Raw genomic sequence first — 21,440 nt, forward strand, 5'->3', positions numbered from 1 at the left:
ACCCACACTTTGAGCACATCAGTTGAAGCAGAGCCGCAAGGACACAACAGGCTAAGCTTTTCAGTGGATAGCAAGGGCAAAAATAGCCTGTATTTAGGATGCGTTGTTCCCTTGTTGACCGCAAACACAAATAAGTGGATGTTTGGCCACAGTGAGCACTTGTACTCAGTTGTCTCTTCCTTTACTAACCTCCGAGGGTTCTGACAAAAACAGGATGATTGGGGACAGCAAATGACCTGAGAGTGGCCTTGGGCCCGGCACAGCCGTCAATGTTAGTGCTTCTGATTTTCTTCAGACATGCAAACTGCTTCTTAGTCTCATTGGTTACACTGTCGCAGACTAGCATGGATGACCAAAGGCACTCATCACAAGACAAGCTTTTAAAGTTGTGATGTCACAACTAGCCACACATGACTCTCAACTGCCCACCTCAAGGCTGTGACACAAAAAGAAATCATGTTCTCATCCCATACAAAGATGTGATTTTATTAATATCCACAGGAAATATATCAATTTGAAAAAGAAAAAAAACCATGGTATGGCACGACACAATATTGTCTCTTTAACATAAAAAAATAGGTGAATTGACTGATATGCGACATGATGACTTCAACTTTTGTTACTGATGGCATTGTTGACTGTCAACAAGAATGTCTGAGAAGAAAGGCAAAGACACTATCCATCCTTAATTCAACAAGTAGGCCAAGTCCCTTTTACAAACCAATGCCAGACCTGTGATTCACCAAAGAAATAAAGCAGCTTTTTTTCTTCTTTTTTCATTTCTTCCTTTCCTTTGAAAATACGTTAAGAAACAATTGTCAAATACATTTCCTCTTTTTATTCTTGGCCATTCACAGCCATACAACCCTTTTTTTAAATGTCTGTACGGTTCCCAGGGCAGTGACTTGTGCTTCCGTAGAGGAGCAGGAAGGGCAGCACTTAACCGTCTCTTTAACTATGGCAAAGTCTACCGCCCTGGCTGCCATCCCTGGCTATGACGGGAGGCTTGGCAAGACGCTGAATGACGAGAGCAAATTTCAGCAGCCTAGACACCACGGCCTCTTATAGTCTCAAGTCCTGTGGTGGTGTTTAGGGGGAAATTTGGCCCACCGTTTGGCACTGGTGTGTGAGGATGTCGGAGAGGAAATAAAGGATGGGGAGAAGGAAGTGGAGAAGGGGGATGTTTTAGGGGGATGGACGGATGTATTCGGGGGCAGGGCAGGAAGAACCAGTGGTCAGACTGAGCTGAGTTTAACCAGTCCTCTGACCGAGTCCTCATGTAGGGAGTCCTGGCTGGCAGGGTGGAAGAAGCCTGTCTGCATGGTGTGGCTGTGGCCCAGGGGGGTACCGCAGGGAAGCATGCCCGGGGGCGAGGGGGCCTCCTCAGGCGTAAGGAAGTGGTGATGCCCCCCCACCACCCCCCCTCCTCCATCCTTGTGATGGTGGTGGTGCTCACTGCGCAGGGGCAGCATGTTGTCCGCGACGTGGCAGCTCAGGTTGTTGGTGGAGGAGGGCGGGGTGGGATGGCCCAGGGGCAAGGTGCTGCAGGGGCCCCCCAGGGACGTCCTCCCAGGCAGGGAGCCCCCGTCCTCGGTCAGGCTGACCGGCTCACTCTGCTGCTGCAGGAGGGGCGTGGCTGCGGCCTGCAAAACGAATTTGGTGCTCTGAATGCACTGGTCTTGGTCACACTGAGACGAGAAAGAAGGAGATCAGGGGAGGAGGAAGTGGGTGGATGCGAGGACAGCAATGAGATGAATAGAGGTAAAAGGAATGGAAAAAGAAGAAAGGGGGTGGGAGGGGGGGAGGCACATGTAGTGACGAGGAGGAGAATGATGAGCAGGAAGAACAAAAAACGGGGACCACAGAGAGGTTAGCGTGGGGGAGACGGAGGAATAGAAGCATGGAGGAGAGAGAGGAAGCAGAGCCGTTAGAACCCTCGGAAGAACGCAAACACACCATGTAGAAAAAACATTCAACCCAACTCCCTACCCCCCCCCCCCCACACAATCAGAAAAATCGATAACACAGGGTTCAAGTTAGAAACGTTTACCTATCGATTTCCAATGTGCCTTTCTAACGGTAACTTCAAATTGCAGGCCTGTACATAAGACTGGGAACAGGGCTGCAGAAAGGCCCCATCCGTGCGCTATTCGCCACTGAAAGAGATGATGACTAATTCATCTAACAGCCTGTACTGTGTGCGCTGCGGCTTGGATAATGTGAGGACACACATCACAGGGCTGCGTGTGGGAAGGCAGGAGAATGGGGGCAGACCCTGTCAACTCCTGGAGCTCCAGAGAGACTCATTGACAGGACCCTGAGTTGTCTGGTACAGTACATGCAAGGTTCTACTTGGTCCCTCTCATTTGGCCAGTCCGTCAAATACAGCCTAAACAAACAGCGATGGGACTTTGAATAGTGGATCAATTGGTGAAATCCCAAGAATAAGGAAATTGCTATGTGAGCGCTCCAGCAGAGGCGTGAGTGGAAGGCACACGGACACTGAGCTGGGTGCTGTTGGAGCTGGGCCAGGTGCACACAGCACCCGTCCAGGAACGACTCCCATTCCACCCCACACGGCAGCCTCTACTGGGGACTAGCCTACTCCCTCACTCTCATTCTGGATAGCTGGAGAGCCAACAGTGCCCTGTGGACTGGGCAGTGGTGACAAGGAGGGTAAGGTCCATTTGGAAATATTTCACCATTGTCATGATGACATCGTTATTCACCTACCATACTATCTCACTGGCTTAACATGAGACGGCAGGCATCACAGTGACTATTCAACAACTGGTAGCAAAGTCATGCATTTAGAGAAAATCACCAACACGCTTGTCGCAATAGCCCTAGTGCCCTGCAGACCCTCCACATCCATAAGCTTGCTGCAGACCCCAGTGAGGTTTATGGGCTACTATAATTGTTATACTGATGTTATTGTTGTGAGGCTCTGTGTATGTGTTCTGGGCGCCAGGCTGAGTGCTGGAGTTGTGTCATGTTTGGGTTTCCAGCCGCCCGTGGACAGGAGAGAGCAAGCACAGCCACTAGTCTCAGCTTGAACCTAACGTGTTGGCATGTTACCTCCTGGCAGAGCTCTGCGCTGGCAGACAGGCCTGCAAGGTCGGAGCGGGCGCACAGCAATTTAGCTCGGACCCTCAACATGTCAGCGCTTCGGAAAGGGCCACAGGAAGTGTGACTGGCGCAACGCCAGCTGAACAGGAAATGGACAGCCTGGTTTGTCCTCGTCTGCCTGCACTAGGAGTTAACTTTGGGGTCTTTTTTTCAGAATTAATCGACTAGAAGGGATTTATTGAAAGGTGACACCTGTCTAAAACACTGATTCACTTTAGAAAACGATTTAAGGCAGGGCAGAATGAGGTTGACATATAGGTGATATTAAACTATTAGTCATCCTATCGTATAAATTAACAGTTGACAGCATAGACTGATTCTTCAGAGAGAAAGCTGGAAAACTGAAATGAGTTGTGTGTCTGCAATTACTCAGAGTAACTATCATGAGGAAACGGCAGTCCATCAAAGTCAAAGCCCATTTCCTTTCTGTGATGCAAAAAATAGCTTTCAGATAGCACAAAACAAAGAGAGATGAAAACAGGAACAGAAAGAGAAAAGAAGCAAATAAACTAGAAAAGGAGTGAGAAAAACACACACTCACTATCTAGACACCCTTATTGGGCCACCTACACATTATACCTACAGGAGCTTTTATGACATCCCATTCTAAATCCATAGACAAGTTGGAGTTGCCCCACCATGTGGCTATAGCAGCTGCCTATCCTCTGGGAAGGCTGTCCACAAGATGTGGGAGTGTGTCTGTGGGAAGATGAGCTCATTCAGCCACACCAGCATTGGGGAGTTTGGGCCCTGCTGTTGGGTGATTAGGCCTGGCTTGCAGATGGTGTTAGAATGGCCAATCCCTTTGTCTATATAATGTATATAGAGAGAGTGGGAGACAGAAAGAGAGTGATAGAGCGAGAGTGGTAGAGAGTGAGAGGTATAGAGAGAGACTCCATTCAGGGAGCATGGTGGAGAAGTAATGAAGTGTGAGCCAGAGGCCATGGCCACTGCTCTGCAGTCATCTTGTTTCCCTAGCATCGCTGAATGGGCCCGTGGGCGTCCACATGAAATGATGTCATCCTTTGACACAATACACACGGTTGTCATGGTGACTACCAGAGAGGCGTATTGATATTACATTACATTTACATTTAGTCATTTAGCAGACGCTCTTATCCAGAGCGACTTACAGTAAGTACAGGGACATTCTTCCTGAGGCAAGTAGGGTGAAGTGCCTTGCCCAAGGACACAAAGTCATATGCACCGGCCGGGAATCGAACTGGCAACCTTCAGATTACTAGCCCGATGCTCTACCCGCTCAGCCATCTGACTCCCTAAATGTGCTACGCTTTTACACACATATATATCTGTGTGCACCAGCTACTGTACGGACTAGTTGGACATAGTCAACATTTTCTCCCACAAGGGCGATCATGTCAGCGGTCTGGAAATACTTCAAAGTTTGTGATAAGGACATAACATTTGTCTTGGTTCAGCAGAAATTTCTACAGGAAGTACGATGCCAATGACAAAGTCTAATATTAATAAAGTTATGCAAAAACGTTTAAGAAGTCATTTTCAGTTTCGGTTTTCGGTCAAGTGCATCCTGAATTTTAGGTTTTGGTTCAGAATGTTCATTTGGACGCATACCGACTCATTTCCATCCTTCTCTGACTGTGGGTAGAACACTCCTTAAGGCTCCATGAGCTCGGTGATACCATGGTACGGGCTCTTTCTAAACATCCTACTGCCTGACCGGGCTCTCCCAATGTCATCAGGACCAGGCTGGGGTCTTTCTGAGCTGCATGAATGCCGTGTCTGGAGGGCTCAGAGAGGGAGATGGGAGGACAGAAGGATGCAGTGTCCAGGGAGGAACAGATTTCGATAACAAGGGATAGACAAAGAGATGGGTGACCAAAGCTGACCTTTAGAAGCATATGTGCACTGTAATGCACACACACGCACGTAAAGGCCTGTTCAGTTCTATAAAGGCCAGAGACAAGCCTTGTGTTTTGTAGGAGAACGTGGGGGTCTCCAGGTCTACAGGGCTGAATTGACATTTACAGCTTCTCTTGCTTCATACTAAGGCACTCTCTGCTGTTCAGCCGCACAGGCTTGCTTTTATTCTGCCTCTCAACAGTCGGCTGGTTGTGTTAAAAGCCTAGTATTTCATTATTCAATCAATGTCTCTTTTTCTTTTGCATTCACGTGTCACGTGTCTATTCCATCATTCTGTGCAGTCACAAAGCTTGGCAGGACAGGATTACGGCCGTCAGCATGCCTAGGCTGCTTGATGAAGTCAGGCGGAGTGAGCGAAACACACCACACACACACCTTCCTTGGGGACCGCAAATCTCTCACATGTCATTTAGTGAGTGGCAGAGCATGACAAGAGAATGAGTACACGACCCTCCCACGATCCACCACAACCCACCCACGAACCACCCTCCACTCTCCCTCCCACCCTCCCACCACCATCCCTCCTACGACCCAGCCTCCCTCCTACGACCCAGCCTCCCTCCACTGACCCAGCCTCCCTCCACCGACCCAGCCTCCCTCCACCGACCCAGCCTCCCTCCACCGACCCAGCCTCCCTCCACTGACCCAGCCTCCCTCCACCGACCCAGCCTCCCCCCACCGACCCAGCCTCCCTCCACCGACCCAGCCTCCCTCCACTGACCCAGCCTCCCTCCACCGACCCAGCCTCCCTCCACTGACCCAGCCTCCCTCCACCGACCCAGCCTCCCTCCACCGACCCAGCCTCCCTCCCAGCCTCCATGCTGCTGACCCATTTAACACGTTTCAATTCTACATGATTAACTGTGTGTGCCACGCTGACTTGTACCATGGTATAGAAGGCCAAGGTACGTCCTTGTTCAAGGTTCCATCTTCCTTTAGATGAAATGACTCACCATCTGGCTCTGTGATTGGGTGGCTCCGTACATAGTGGTGCCATTGGTTGGAGGTATGGGTTGTGGCATGTCTGATTGGACAAAACCTCTTCTGTTGATGAGACTGATAGGGAAAGAGAAGAAAAAGCCAAAATGTCACTATGAATACAAAAAAGATGCATCATTTTCCATGCCCTTTTTTATGTCGCAGTCTTACTATTGGAGTAAGAGGTGATATATTCCCATGGAAATGGCTACATGACAGGGCTTCTTCTCCAGTTTCAGTGTTTGGCCAAAAAGCTATTGGTCTATGATATGACTGTGTAGCACACGGTACAAATGACCGTTCAGTGTCTATCTATGTAGTGAACCGTGGTTACCAAACCACAAAGTGGAAATATGCAGGCTGGAAAGGCCAAGTGATCACTGAGGTCATACACAGAGTAGTACTACAGTGTGGAGTGAATCATTATTTCTGATCTTTCATTACTGCTGTACAGAAAGTCATGGATGGTTAATCAGGAACCTGCTGAGGCTAGGTGTGTGTCAACACCTGATGTCTTAGGGTTAAGAGACAAATGAGTGACAGAGACAGTTTAGAGTGAGCAGGATCAGAAGGATCCAGGTGGAGGGTTAGGGTGGAGGGGTCAGGGTTAGGGTGGAAGGGTTAGGGTTTAGGGTGGAGGGTTAGGGTGAAGGGGTCAGGGTTAGGGTGGAAGGGTTAGGGTTAGGGTGGAAGGGTTAGGGTGAAGGGGTCAGGGTAAGGGTGGAAGGGTTAGGGTGGAGGCGTTAGGGTTTAGGGTGGAGGGTTAGGGTTTAGGGTGGAGGGGTTAAGGCTTAGGGTGGAGGGGTTAAGGTTTAGGGTGGAGGGTTAGGGTGGAGGGGTTAGGGTTTAGGGTGGAGGGGTCAGGGTTAGTCTCACTGAGCACGACAGCCCCCTCAGGGAAGAAACTGAAAGGTTACACAGCAGAAAACTAGAAAACAGCAGTTACAGATTTAAAAAAGTGTATTGATTGTGTCCTCTAGTTGTTGTTGAACTACACCATTCATCAGCTTTAATGTGGCTGGACACACACACACACACACACGCACCACCCCAGACGGTAATGAGGAGATCCCTGTCACCTGTGGTCCAGTCAGTCCTGGGAAGTATTAGAACACTGCTGGAGGCAGAGACTCCCCAGAGCCTGCCAACACACTGACAGGCCAGGGCTAAACACCTCCTTAGCAGCCCTCTCTATGCACACGCACACGCGCACACACACCTGGGAAAGGTTGCCTCCTTGCATTGTCAACAACCACTTACTGACACTTTAATAGCCAGTTCTGTCGACGGAGCATGCCTGTGTGTTTGTGTGTGCGCACGTGTGCATGCGTGTATACGGTCAGAAAGTGGGACTGGCCTGCAAATATAAGAGGCTATCTAGGCCACAAGTGTGTGTGTGTGTGTGTGTGTGTGTGAGAGAGTGAGTGAGTGAGGAAAGACAGGCCTCAACAGAGAAAAAACCTGTTGAGGGCATGCCAGAGGGCACGTGGCTGGTAGTATTTAACCACAGAAACGACTTCATAAGTAACCATCTTCCTGTCCAGACAGACCAGCTACATGAGTCTCCAGCTTCCTCACAAGTAACTAACATGATCCAGTGGGCCAACACACAGCCATAACAGGCTCAGTAAAACGGCAGTGTCTATCGGTAGAGTTAGGGGTGTGGAGATGCATAGCATTGTCTTCCTTTTGAGGCTGTTAAACCATCAGCATATGAAACAGGGTTTTTGGGTTTGGTTTGTGTGCATGGTCGAGGTTCAGGAACAGCCTCCCCACACGTGGTTGTAAAGGAGCGGGGGAAGGAGCCAGTGAGAGGCTGGAGGCCACGCTGGGTTCCCCAGCACTCCACATCAGGACGAGTTCTGCATGAGGACCCACTTCCAGCACAGTGACAAAGCAGGAAATGATGGGGGGGGGGGGGGGGCACTTTTATACAAATAAAAAGTGACTTTTATTTTGGGCTTTTTAGATATTCCATTAAAACACCATGACAGGAGATGAGCTGTGTTATATTGGGTTTGCGCTCGCTCGCACGCACGCATGCACACACACACACACCTGGGTGGGAGGGGTCCACAGAGTGCTGCACAGCAGTTGGTGAAGATGTTCCCGTGGCTGTAGGGGTTATAGTTGTCCTTTCCTCTTTTCGACGACCACGAGCCTTTTATCTGAAACACGCGCACACACACACACACACGCACGTGTTAGAACAGGTACAGGGGCCCCCAGAACTCATGTCATTTAGCTGCTTCTCTCGTCAGACTGTGAACATATTCATCTATTCAGTTGACACACAGGTCCTGAAGACAGACAAAGCGTTGTGTATTGCCATCTCACTGTTGAATGTAAAATCCCTACTGTTTATATAGCCCATTGTGTGTATGTGTGTGTGTGTGTGTGTGGGTTGATGCTCACGTCTTCGTTGGTGGTCTGGTTGGAGCTGATCAGGTAGGTGTGGAAGCCGGACAGGCCCACGATGGACCAGACAGAGAAGAAACACACCACCACCTCCAGCACAGTGAAACACACGGTCAAGGAGAACACGGCTGGAAACACCAGCTGCTCACCGTAACCGCTCGGCCTTACTGACACATTCACTACTGTTCTGTCTCTCGCACACAGACAGGCACACCGCGGACCTTGTGTCTAACGGACAGTCACCATATCCTCCTTCAAACACACAAACACGGTAGGAGGGTAAAAGTAGCATTGGTTTAAGGTACATGTGTGAGTCTTTCTGCGTGGTTAGCCATGAGATTAGCTGGAACTGACACGATAATGGACACGTGACAGGATTAATAAAATGTGCTCATGTAAATATGTCAGGGTGTTACCACATGCGCCTAGAAAGTATGTGGTTAGGCTTTAGGCTTGGTGAGTGGCTGTCTCACACTTGCTTGGATTATGTTGCTCTGGGAAAGAAAAGAAAGAAGAAAAAAAAAAGCATACAGATGTAAGACCTTAAGGGTTGGTCCCCTGTGTACCTTTAGAGGCTTGTCCTGGAAGCCTGCCACAGAGACAACAAGCTGGCTTAAGGCAAGAGCTGAGTGGTACAGCAGCCACACTGCTGGTCAGCTGTCCATCTCTGGGGTCGCATGGCACAGCCTGCTGTCTGGAACACGAGAAACATGGAGGGAGGGAAGGAGGAAGGGAGTAGACAGCAGGAGAGAGGGGGAGAAAGGCATTCTATCAGGAGAGAGAGAGAAAGAGAGAGAGAACGAGAGAAAGAGAGAGAAAGGGGGGGGGGGGGGGGGGGGGAGCTAAGTGCGTGCTTTGTAAGCCAAACAGAACCAGACTCGTCAGGCTCAGCAGTCATGCGAGCAGTCCTGAGGACAGGACGGAGCCTGGCGTGGTCAGGACACTCTGCTGACAAATGGGAGGGACAGGCAATCAGAGTGAGAACCTTCTAGAAGTTACTGGAGAACTGTAGAGAAAAGGAGATTGGAAAAAAGAGTAGTTTAAAAAGAGGATAAGAAAGCTGGATGACAGAAGGAAGTTGGAGGAGTTGGTGTGTTGATCTTTATGTGTGTGTGTGTGCGCATTTTGCAGAGGTTTTTCCAAAAAGGTGAGGACTCTGACAAGTCTGAACTACCTAGTGCTATGACTCAGTGGAGTTATCTGTAAAGGTTATGTACACACCGTGGGAAACAGACAGACAAACACACTCACACACGAGAGAGAAAGGATATCTGGCAGGACTGTCCTTGAGTGCGGCGAGAAAGCCTGTTTGATGGGAGCCTGTACGAGAGAGGAGAAGAAGTCAAATGAGTTCAGCTGCGTTTCAAAAACTCAAATGGAACTCAAAAGGGGATGAGAACCTTCAAAGGAATCATTGCCATCTCTCACTATCTGTCTCTCCTGTGTGGCATGAAGACATCCCTGTATGAGCCAGTCCCTCTCTACTGTATCACTTCTCAACGGCTGATGATTGGCTGTGGGCTGTCAGGTCAGTCAGTATCTGCGGTGACCGAGAATCTGCTGTCACTCACACCCACTACATGCACACCACACACAAGACCCCAGTTATCTCTCAGTCTACCTCTCCCCCCAGCCCTCCCCTCCTCTCCTTCCAGCCTTCCCCTCCTCTCCTTCCAGCCCTCCCCTCTTCTCACCCCAGCCTTCCCCTCCTCTCCTTCCAGCCTTCCCCTCCTCTCCTTCCAGCCCTCCCCTCCTTCCAGCCCTCCTCTCCTTCCAGCCCTCCCCTCCTCTCCTTCCAGCCCTCCCCTCCTCTCCTTCCAGCCCTCCCCTCCTCTCCTTCCAGCCCTCCCCTCCTCTCCTTCCAGCCCTCCCCTCCTCTCCTTCCAGCCCTCCCCTCCTCTCCTTCCAGCCCTCCCCTCCTCTCCTTCCAGCCCTCCCCTCCTTCCAGCCCTCCTCTCCTTCCAGCCCTCCCCTCTTCTCCTTCCAGCCCTCCAATCCTCTCCTCCCAGTCCACCTCTCCTCCTCTCCTCCCAGTCCACCACTCCTCTCAGCCAGCTGGTGTTCCAGGAGATCCACCCACCCACCAGCAGCCCTGGAGCCAGGGGAGGGAGAGAGGAGCCCAGGCCCGTGCTGAAGATGGAAGAACATGCCTACAGCAGCATAGACAAAACTCATGAGCCGGCTAATTGAGAACATCCCTACATCATGATTACCTATGATCATTAGTAATTAACTAACACAATTGTGCACTAACAGTGAATTTCACATGAGGGATCCAAATGAAGTGTGTTCCGCATCCATCCAAATGGGCCTGGTCAGCAAGATCAGCTGAGAGAGAAACAGTGCAGCCACTTGAACAGCCATTATATCCTTACTACCATCTGTGTGTTAGAGAGAGAGCCAGAGAGAGAGAGCCAGAGAGAGAGAGCCAGAGAGAGAGAGAGAGAGAGAGAGAGAGAGAGAGAGAGAGAGAGAGAGAGAGCGCCAGAGAGAGAGAGAGCCAGAGAGAGAGAGAGAGAGAGAGAGCCAGAGAGAGAGAGAGAGCCAGAGAGCGCGAGAGAGAGAGAGAGAGAGAGAGAGAGAGAGAGAGAGAGAGAGAGAGAGAGAGAGAGAGAGAGAGACAGAAAGAGAGAGAGAGCCAGAAAGAGAGAGAGAGCCAGAAAGAGAGAGCCAGAAAGAGAGAGAGAGCCAGAGAGAGAGAGCCAGAGAGAGAGAGAGAGAGAGAGAGAGAGAGCCAGAGAGAGAGAGAGAGAGAGAGAGAGAGAGCCAGAGAGAGCCAGAGAGAGAGAGAGAGCCAGAGAGCACGAGAGCGAGAGAGAGCCAGAGAGAGAGAGAGAGAGAGAGAGAGAGAGAGAGAGAGAGAGAGAGCCAGAGAGCCAGAGAGAGCCAGAGAGAGCCAGAGAGAGAGAGAGACAGAGAGAGAGAGAGCGAGAGAGAGAGATCAAGCCCGTCTAATATGGCCGTCCATCCTGGTCTCATTCAGTCACAGGAAATGTATTGATCCCCGTGTCTCGCCTCTCTTGTGTCAATAAATGTGACGCAGGCTTGTGGGTGACAGAAATTCCCAGGAAACAAGTGGGCTCTCTGGGCTAAGCTCCCTCTCCTTCCTGCGGAGGGCTGTGCATTAGAGGGCCTAGTTAAGTGTGCACTGGTGTATTATGTCGATATTTCCAACGTGGCTGTGATGTGTGCTGTGTCTCAATTTGCACGTCTGTTAACAAAGAGATTTTCTTGAAAGGCAACAGAGAAAGATCCTTAGAGGAGCGTAAATGAGGCCTTTTTATCTTGTCCTGTATCCAACATGACCATCCACCCCCAACCACACACACTGCTGAAAGAAACCTAGCAGAAGTTCGGTCTGCTTCCTCCTAAAGAGCCAGTGAGCCAGAACGCCCACATCCAGCCTGCTAACACTGACAGAGCAGCACCAGGAGAGTGTGTGTGTGTGTGTGTGTGTGTGTGTGTGTGTGTGTGTGTGTGTGTGTGTGTGTGTGTGTGTGTGTGTGTGTGTGTGTGAGAGAGAGAGCCTGTGTGTGTGAGAGCCTGTGTGTGTGTGTGTGTAGTACTTACGTAGGATGACGTGAGTGATGACGAAGGCGAATATGAAGATGGTGAGGAAGGAGAGCGAGAGGATGAACATGTAGAAGAAGCGGTAGTTCCTCTTCCCCACACAGTTCCCCACCCAGGGACAGTGGTGGTCAAACCGCTCTGTGGAGAAAGAAGGGGGGAGGAGAGTGAGTGGGAGAAACAGGCCGAGTTATGAGAGTTCAACCATTCATAGAGAAAGGGGGGTTAGGGGAGGTGGGGTATCAGGAACAGAATGATGCAGTGGAACACAGAAAGACAGGGGGAGGGAGAGGGGGCTAGCTGGAGCCTGAATAGAGAGTCTCTCATCTAACAGCTTTGAGAACAGTCCAGATCAGCCATAAGGGACAGAGGTTTGGTGCCAGTTCAAATGCAGGTGGGTTAATCCAGCTATGGTCTCCGCAATCAGCCAGCAACCAGCTGAATGACACAGCAGTAAGGTATTATAGGCAAGGTATGGGTGTACTTCTCCTTTGAATAAGAAAAATAACACACATGCAAACACACACACACACACACACATTTTCCTGACCTCCCTCTGCATCCTACTCTTGCCTCAATATCCTGAGGGGTGATTACAACGGCAGCCATTTCCATCCCACTCCACAATCTAAATTACAGGAAGAGGGAGAGTTGGTCCCTTTGAGCCCTGGCATCATTAGTTACTCCTTCAAAGGCTGCCTGGCTCTCTGCTTAAAGAGCAGCTATTACACCAGCCTTCACTGGGGCTGTCAATGCAAAACTCAGGCACCGGAGTCAATGAGTGATTCTAGGGGCCAATAGATAATTGCCTCCCATGAAACGTCAATCCGCGACACTTTGCACCCCAATCAGGACTTCCTCAATAAGCTGGAGAGCTGGATTGCTGTGTGACAGAGCTGGTGGAGGGCTGGCAGGCCGTAGAGGACCGGCCATCAAGCTGGCAGTGTGCTTTGGTACTTAATTGATTAATCAAAGTGGCTGTTTCTATTTGGAGAGCGTGGCGTTAGTGGCCTGGTTCCATTTGTGTTAATCGGACCCTGAACATTGAGTATCAATGCATTCAAACTGGAGTGGCAAACCTACAGGCAGACACACACATAGAGACAGGCAGACACACTGAGAGACAGGCAGACACACACAGAGAGACAGGCAGACACACACAGAGACAGGCAGACACACACAGAGAGACAGGCAGACACACACAGAGAGACAGGCAGACACACACAGAGACAGGCAGACACACACAGAGACAGGCAGACACACACAGAGAGACAGGCAGACACACACAGAGAGACAGGCAGACACACACAGAGAGACAGGCAGACACACACAGAGAGACAGGCAGACACACACAGACAGACAGGCAGACACACAGACAGACAGGCAGACACACACAGACAGGCAGACCTGAGACAAACAGAGTGAGCCAGAGATGCTGCACAGGCAGTTCCAGGCAGGTGGAGCAGTCACTTGAGGGATTGTATGAAGGGTTACTGTGGTTAGCTGCAAACATTAACTCTGGCCTGACTGCCACAACACCCTCCTGCCTCCCCTCCCCTCAGCACACTGGGCCGACTCCCAGAGAAACAGGAAAGGGAGGGAGCCACAGATTCACCATGGACGAGCAGCTCCTCCATCTCCAGCACCGTGCCGGGAGCTAACGAGCTTGTAAGTTACACTGCATGTGGGGGCGCAGCGCTGAACGGGGGCTGGTGGTGGGGGGTCTACTGAGGGAACATTGGAGAGGAGGCCCCTGGGTCATCTGGGGAACAGCTTAATCATGCCGTTTCTGTATTTCTAGGGACAGTCCTGTCGCTCTGCACTACTCTCTACTACTCGCACACACACACACACGCACGCACGCACGCAGGCAGGCACAAACACACAGACAGGCACACACACTCACCCACACAGTTGTCACAGAGGCTGCAGTGGGAGGCCCGCGGAGGTCTGAAGATCCTGCAGGTGAAGCAGTACTTGAGCTTCACCGTCTGACCGTTGATGAGGACCTCCCTGGTCCTGGGGGGCGGCCGGTAGCTCCCCGAACTGGAGCCGTTGGCTACATCTGTCCAGGGGAGGGGGGGGGGCAGAGAGGAGGGAGAGGCAGAGAGAGATATGAGAGGTGAAGGAAAATTGCTTTTTTGTTAGCACATTTACTGTTAGGACAGGCATCATAAAGCTGGCGGCTGGCAAAAAGAGAAGTAGCAGGAGAGATGCATCCAGAAGGCTTGGCTTGTTAGTGGGGCTCCTGCTTTTGAGTATGTGAGACTGGGAAGAAAAAGCCTGGTGGTGTTGTGTCACTGTGTGTGTGTGTTTTGGTGTTATTGCGTGCACACGCATACCGTGGGAGTTTTCTGAGAAAAATTGCAGTAAATGAAACACATGGGTGTCTTTCCCAGCGTGATCGATACAGATCTGAGCTGCACTAAAGAGCACGTGAGAAAAGAAACTGGAGAGAGAAAGTGGGAGGTGAATTAGCACACACAAACACATCAAATAGACGAGCAAAGGCAGGACATATCTGCTCTCTGGAGAACGCATAACATACTATTAAATCGTGTACCTATAGGTCGATGCAACATATTTAGGATTCAGTCTACATTCAAACAGTTTTACTCAACCATAGGCCATCAATTATGTATTCCTTCGTGTGACATGGTCCTTAGTTAAGGTGATTCTGTTGGTGCTTAGACCACATCATTGGCGACAATAAACCCGTACAAAAGGCGTTCTAATCCAATGAAGCCGCAGCGGAGACGCTGATCCTTCGTGTTTCACGGTGACTGTTTATACAACAGCAATCAGTGCAGCCTCCGCACTAGCCCACCTCGTCCACACGCCCTTCAAGCGGCAAGTGATGAACTACTAATGAAATGTTTATAGACTGGGCAGGGAGCCCAGAATAAAGATCCTGTCTCTTACACGGCGCATTACTAGTCAGTCATTTCCATGGACCTGGACTCTGGCTTCATATGGGGAGGGGAGGGGGTGAAAAGGCTAGATGATTTACAATTCTTCAGGTTAAGGCACATAAAACAGACAGTGATTTTATCATAATAGAGTACCCTGAGAAATAGCAGTTTCCTTGGTCAGCCACACAGGTCCATCCTCTAGTCTAGAACCTTCTTCACCCCCGCCCCCCCCCCCCCCCCTTCCCAGATCTGAGCTATAAATGTATACTTTATGATCCCAGACACCTCTAGGTGCAGAGACATCAAAGTGGCTTTCCTGCAAAGTGGAAGTGAACACATTGCCAATCCCAAACAAGCCTGTATATCAGATTACAGACCGACTTTTAACCGGACAGCCGTGATAGAAGCCTAGCAAGGAGGAAGTAGAGATAACACATTGTAAATTAGTCAGTGATACTGCTTCACAGCACGTACGTACGGGCGTGCGCACACACACCCACACACACGCGCGCAGATGAAGGAGGGTTCAATGTCGGCCAAAGCCAGCTTCAGCCTGGCTCGTCCCAGCAGGAGGGAGAAGAAAGCTAATTGCTGTCCTGCAGTGAGGAGGAGAACGAGCTCCGGAGCGTTTAGCAGATGGATCTTCTTGCAGTGTACAGTACTGGGCTGTGAGCAGCCAGACCTACACCGACCCGAGCTGTAAACGAGGCCAAGACCTTATACAAATTGCTGAGTCAATATAGCTGTTGGTGAGACCCATACAAAAGAAAACTGCAGAGCCCGGTGATAATCGATAAGAGCAGGCTTTAATAACCAAGTGTCAACATAGATCATGCAGATGGGCGACACATCGGATCCATATTCCTCAGACTCGTTTTCTACGGTGACAACCATCACAAAGATGTAGCCTCTGGAGAGCTGAGGATATGGAATGGAACTGTGTTTGGCTCCGTCACACTCCAGACACCCTATCACGTCTGGACACCCTTCATTATCTGTCGCTGTCAGGGGGTGGGTGTGTGTGTGTGTGTCAGCTCTAGTGACAGCCACATCGCTGATGAGTGCTGTGTGTGGAGGAGGAGGAGGTCAGTGTTCTGTACTGGTGCTGTAGGGCTGTGTCTGTACCAGTCTGTCCTCCTGTCTGTCTGTACCACGCTACCTCTGTCCTCCTGTCTGTCTAACCCATTCTGTCCCCATGTCTGTCTGAATTTCCCTGTCTGGTCGCCTGTCTGTTAATCTGTCCTGCTGTTAATCTGTCCTGCTGTCAGTCTGTCCTGCTGTCAGTCTTTCTGTGTCGGTCTTTCTGTGTCGGTCTTTCTGTGTCTGTCTGTCTGTCTGTCTGCTGTCTTGCTGTCAGTCTGTCTCACCTGTTGTCTGTCTGTCTGCTGTCTGTTCTGCTGTCTGTCTGTCTATCCTGCTCACTGTATGTCTGTCTGTCATGCTGTCAGTCTGTCTGTCCTGTTGTCAGTCTGTCAGTTTGTCTCTGTCAGGCCTGTTGTCAGTCTGTCCCCTGCAGCCTCTGTCTTGTCAGCATCAGACTAGTGAAGGATCCCAGCAGAACTGCTTCTAAACATGTACTGAATGTAGAACACCAGGACAGTAGGTGTTAGTTAAGATTTCCCAGCACGGTCAACACACTACCAACAAGCAGAAACCAGCAAAAAAGTATTTTTTTGCTTCCTGTTCATTGATGGCATGAAAAGCTACACTGTACTGTAAAAATAGCTAAACTTCCATATTGTTGAAGAAAATGTTTAATCTGATGTAATTGTACTTGGAAGCAGAGGAAAGCCATATTTATATCTGGTTTGGTTTGGTTTTGTTATGGGCCATTGTTTTCAACTGACTTCATCCTTCCCATGTCCCCGATAAGCTCTAGTGTGTATTCTATTATCTGGCTATAGGAACCATTTGATTTGACGTTGAGAGTTAAGCCAAAAAGAACAGCATCATTCAGATGCAGCTGCAACAACATACAGCATTTCCTTCATTCCGCACACAGAATGTAGAGAACATAAAGTAACCATAAAAAATGACCTCCACCATGACCTTTACAGCATGCACTGAAAGTACATTGTACATTGTCTTGCACGGTATTCCAAAAAGGCCAATGTCTACTTTTAATAACTGATCCTACAGATTCAAAAGACAGATACAAGAGAGAAAATGAATCACAAAATGCATCTAGGCAGAGGTAAAGCATAAGCCAGTCCAGGACACAGTCATTATGGCAATGTGTCCCAGTTGTCTTCCATGGTTTGAATCCAGAGGGGTGAATCTAACTAATTACAGAGGCAGTTCTGCTCATGTGCTGTCCTCCTAAGTCCATCTGGGCTGCCTTCATCACCCTGGCTCTGTCAAGCTGGAGTGGACCGGGAGGAGGAGGAAGAGGAGGAGCAGGGGGAGGAAGAGGAGGAGCAGGAGGATGAAGACTAAGAGCAGGAGGAGGAAGGAGGAGAAAGAGGAGGAGCAGGAAGAGAAAGAGGAATAGCAGGGGGAGGAAGAGGAGGAGGAAGAGGAGGAGGAAGAGGAGGAGCATGAGGAGGGAGAGGAGCAGGAAGAGGAAGAGGAGGAGCAAGAGGAGGAGCATGAGGAGGAAGAGGAGGAGCAGGAGGAGGAAGAGGAGGAGCATGAGGAGGGAGAGGAAGAGGAGGAAGAGGAGGAGCATGAGGAGGGAGAGGAAGAGGAGGAGCATGAGGAGGGAGAGGAGCAGGAAGAGGAGGAAGAGCATGAGGTGGTGAAGGAGGAGCCCAAGGAGGAGCAGCAAGGGGAATAGGAGGAGCGGGGGGAGGAGCAGAGGGGTTAGGGTTAGGAATAGGAGAGGATGAGACCAGTCCCAAGAGAAAACTGTTTGGAAGGAGGGTAAAAAAGGATCCATGAATCATAAGCAGCTAAAGTGGCAGTTGAAGGACAGTTTCTCCCTCTGTGTGGAATAATGACAAAGTTACACAAAGGTGTAATGACCATTTGCAACACAGATGGTCCTTACACAAGTGGCAAATGGAGTTTTGAAGTGGAGTGTTGAAGTGTGCATGCGAGAGTGTGCGTCCTGAATGGCTTACAGTCCCTCCCTCCACAGCTCAGAATCCCACCGGAGTGGGTGAGAGACGGTGTTCTCTCTCCAGAGGCAGCACACACAGCAGCCTTCCCACAGAGAGGGCTCCCGCTGAGCGCAGGAGACGTCTTCAAAGCCTCTCGCACAGGAACAAGGCCGCTCAGCCCACGGCCAGGCGTCTCTGGGCCCACAGGCCTCCTCATTACTGACACATCAGTCATTCACTCGACAACACGGTCACACTCAGAGAGCCTCCGCCCTCTCACTAAGATCCTTGACTGATCCCCCTCACCAAGTCTTCTAACAGAGCACGGGCATGCCCCGATCCAACCGGGCACAATATCGCCCTTCTCTAATAGGCCCCAGCTTCTCGCAATACATGAACAAGATCGTGACATCATCCTCAAGGATGGTTAAATATAGAAATAGGCCCAAAAGAAAGTGGGAAAAGAAAGAAAGAAAAAGAACGGCGACTACAGTATGGTTTCCCGTGGCAACAGAGCTCCAGAGGATTGCGACACTGAAAGAGGGAATGATTGGATGTTTGTCTAAGATGGCTGTGTGCGAGTTCAGCGGAATGTGACATGCTGGTATCGGAGCTGTGCATAATTCAGACAGGCTGAGGGAGACCGAGAGAGACAGAGAGAGACAGAGAGCTGTGGGCTCATTCTCACACGCACACCTTTTATCTCTCTCTTTCTCTCCACCCCTTTCTTTCCCTCTCCCTGTCTACACGAACCCTTCTCTTCTCTTCCACCCCTTCTTCTACACTCCTTTCTCACCTCGCCTCCTCTTCGCCGCTCTTTCATCTCCACACCCCCTTCTCGTCCCCACTTTCTCTCCTTTCAAACAGTCCCTCCGCCCCCCCCCCCCCCCTCTTTCTCCCCTCCCCTCTCCTCTCCGTTTCTCTATGCCAGTTAATCGCTGCCTCAGAGACGCAGAGAGCGGAGCCTCGACAGATGAATGGGCTGGTGGGTGCATGGAGATCCTCCAGCCCACTCAGGGTGAGGGATCAGCCCCGCAGAGAGGCTCTGGAACAGGATTGTGTCCCCACACACACACACACACCGCCCCTACAGCACCGCCCATTGTTGAAGCTCCCACAACAGGACCCATGCATCACGGTGCCTGAAGCCGGTAACTGGGCAGAGGAGGAGGGGGATCCAGTGCGGTGCCTGGCTAGATGGGAGATGAGGCTGAAGCTAATGACATCAGAACAGCCACTCCAGTCCTTCTGAGGGGCTCGGCGCTCGCTCTGCTGCACTGCTGAGGGACTGTGTTGGGGTCTGTGCCTCGGTCTCTGGTGTCCTTACCACAGGCGAGGACACAAACCCTCCCCTTGTCAGTGTGTGTGTGTGTGTGTGTGTGTGTGTGCATGATGGGTTTGTTTTACATATTGTAAGGAGTATGATAGCATAATGACACTGTTCCCTCATGCCTCCCTGCCTGGGCTGGACCTAGCAGGCACACTGTATGGTGTATTAACCACCGCTCTGAGCAGGCATGGACAGCGGAGGACATGAGGAGGCAGCCGTGACGCTGGAGAGGCAGCGTGACCTGTGCCCTGGTGGAGCAGGACGCCCTCCCTCCCTCTCTGGCTCAGCCAGCCAGCCGGAGAGCAGGGGGGTCTGGGCCCACAAGCTGCGTCACGGCGACGTGGGTGGAGACGCGGAGGAGGAGGAAGCTCAAACACAAAAGGGGAATAATCCACCGACTCGCGTGAAAACGCCTTTATCCGAGTCACCTACTCTGTCGTGGTGCGCATACGCGCGCGTGTGCACGCACGCACACCCACCCACCCACCATCGAATAAAGCCTTTAAATGTCAGTACACCCTGCACAAGCCTGATGTTCCCATTACCAACCAAGATCTATTTCGTGCGCCGGAGTCCAGCCTAGCTAGCAGCGGTATGAAAGGCCGTCTGGCATTCACCGGCCTGGCTCACACGCACCCCCTCTGCGCAGAAGAGAGAGGACCGGTGTGGGTAATGACTCAGACGATCTGTCTTGTCTGTCTGGCATTAGCACAGCCTGTCTGACTGATGCCTGTGTGTCTACCTCCGATGGGCATACACAGGCAGCGATACAGAAAACATGGATACATCACACACACAAAGATGCAGCCAACAACACACACACAGACAATACGCACACATGCAGTCACAGACGGAGCCAACCGTACACACGCATTCATATAAAACACACACACACCCCCTGATGATGACAGGCCCTTGCCGTAGGGAGGGGGCCCCCTGTTTTGCCCTGTGCTCTTCACAGTGTGTAGGCTGATCAACAGATCGATGCTGTTACGGAGGCTGAGCCCCTAGTACTCAGAGTGGATGACAACATCATTATCTATTCACGACCATGGGCAGTTTAAATAGGTCATAAAGTGTCAGGGCTGTGTGTCATAGAGGACACAGAGGATACGGTCTTTCAAGCTGTGCCTTCTTCCACACTGAACACTATACAGTACACACACATGGACTGTGCCTTTACCTCCAAACGCAACCATGACCAAGACCAGGTTCTGAACTGGGAGAGGGGAGCCGAGGACATGAAACTGTCGGGACAAGCTTGGCTCTTGGTCGTGTTCCTTCAAATTGGGACCGACCACCGAGCCAGAGCATAAACAAAGGAGAACTCAGCATGCTAACACGTTGGAGTGCATTCCTCCTCTCCCCTCACGCCGTCAAGGCCACGAGGGCTCCAGTACTCTTTTCCCCATTCCCCCTTCTCTCCCCTTTCACACACACCCACTCCTCATTATGTCTCTCCTACCCACTGTGACCCCCCCCCCCCCCCCAGTACACTGACAAATACAAAGCATCGTGATCCGTGAGCAACCACTTTAATGGTTCTCCTCTTCCATCCTCCTGCTTGGGTTCAATAAAATATGTCTTGACACATGTTTCTGGGCAAGTTTATACACACATAGCCAGACTGGTCAGTATTTTCCCACAGCATCAAACAGCATATGACATGATAAGCTGGGTTACCAGTCTTACAACCCTATAAATGATGACAGTTAGCAAACATGCTAGCTGAGGCTTGGACCAACCTTTATACTGCAGAAGAGGACAAGAGGGTGGGCCCCTGTAGGCCAGACACTGCACCTGTGGAAGAGCTCTTTTAGATATCCTCTTCACGGCTTTAAAGGACAATGATTCTTGGTGTGTTTAAGACGTTTACCTCAGGCTGTAATTGGCTTAGGCAGCCGTAATTACGTTTGATGATGGTATTGTGAGGTTAAGAGTCTGTCTCTCTGCAATAACAATTTGCGGCACTCCCTGGAGCCCTCTTAAGTAGGTCTCTCTGCCACCATCTCCTGACTGAGCTGGTCTTTAGAGACAAGGACTTCCATTTGGTCACTTAAGGACACGAACGAGAGACAAACACAGGGAGACAGCACAAGAGGATGAGGAGAAAGATGGAGGGAGAGAGAGAGAGTGGCACAGCATTCTCTGACACTCCTCTGG

General features: G+C 50.7%; 1 protein-coding gene across 1 annotated transcript; it reads right to left on the reverse strand.

Moving 5' to 3' along the window:
- Window positions 1-459: 459 nt before the first annotated feature.
- Window positions 460-15,800, reverse strand: LOC124489241 (palmitoyltransferase ZDHHC14-like). Its single transcript, XM_047051940.1, has 8 exons — window positions 15,721-15,800; window positions 13,901-14,130; window positions 11,998-12,135; window positions 9,699-9,747; window positions 8,425-8,527; window positions 8,068-8,177; window positions 5,985-6,087; window positions 460-1,688 (listed from the first exon to the last, which is right to left on the reverse strand). Exons 1-8 carry the CDS (start codon window positions 15,798-15,800, stop codon window positions 1,236-1,238), a joined length of 1,266 nt encoding a protein of 421 aa, XP_046907896.1. The 3' UTR covers window positions 460-1,235.
- Between the last annotated feature and the right edge of the window lie 5,640 nt (window positions 15,801-21,440).

Source organism: Hypomesus transpacificus, chromosome 3 (genome assembly GCF_021917145.1).
Source record: "Hypomesus transpacificus isolate Combined female chromosome 3, fHypTra1, whole genome shotgun sequence".
Lineage (NCBI taxonomy): Eukaryota > Metazoa > Chordata > Actinopteri > Osmeriformes > Osmeridae > Hypomesus > Hypomesus transpacificus.

Bases quoted from the DNA above. Each gene is read 5' to 3' on its own strand.
- LOC124489241 (XM_047051940.1), bottom strand. From the start codon at position 15,800: ATGGTTGTCACCGTAGAAAACGAGTCTGAGGAATATGGATCCGATGTG. The intron at 6,088-8,067 runs GTGTGTGTGTGT...TTTCCCTATCAG, and splicing joins TGTGGACCCCTCCCACCCAG to TCTCATCAACAGAAGAGGTT. The intron at 1,689-5,984 runs GTGAGTCATTTC...TTCTCGTCTCAG, and splicing joins CCCAATCACAGAGCCAGATG to TGTGACCAAGACCAGTGCAT.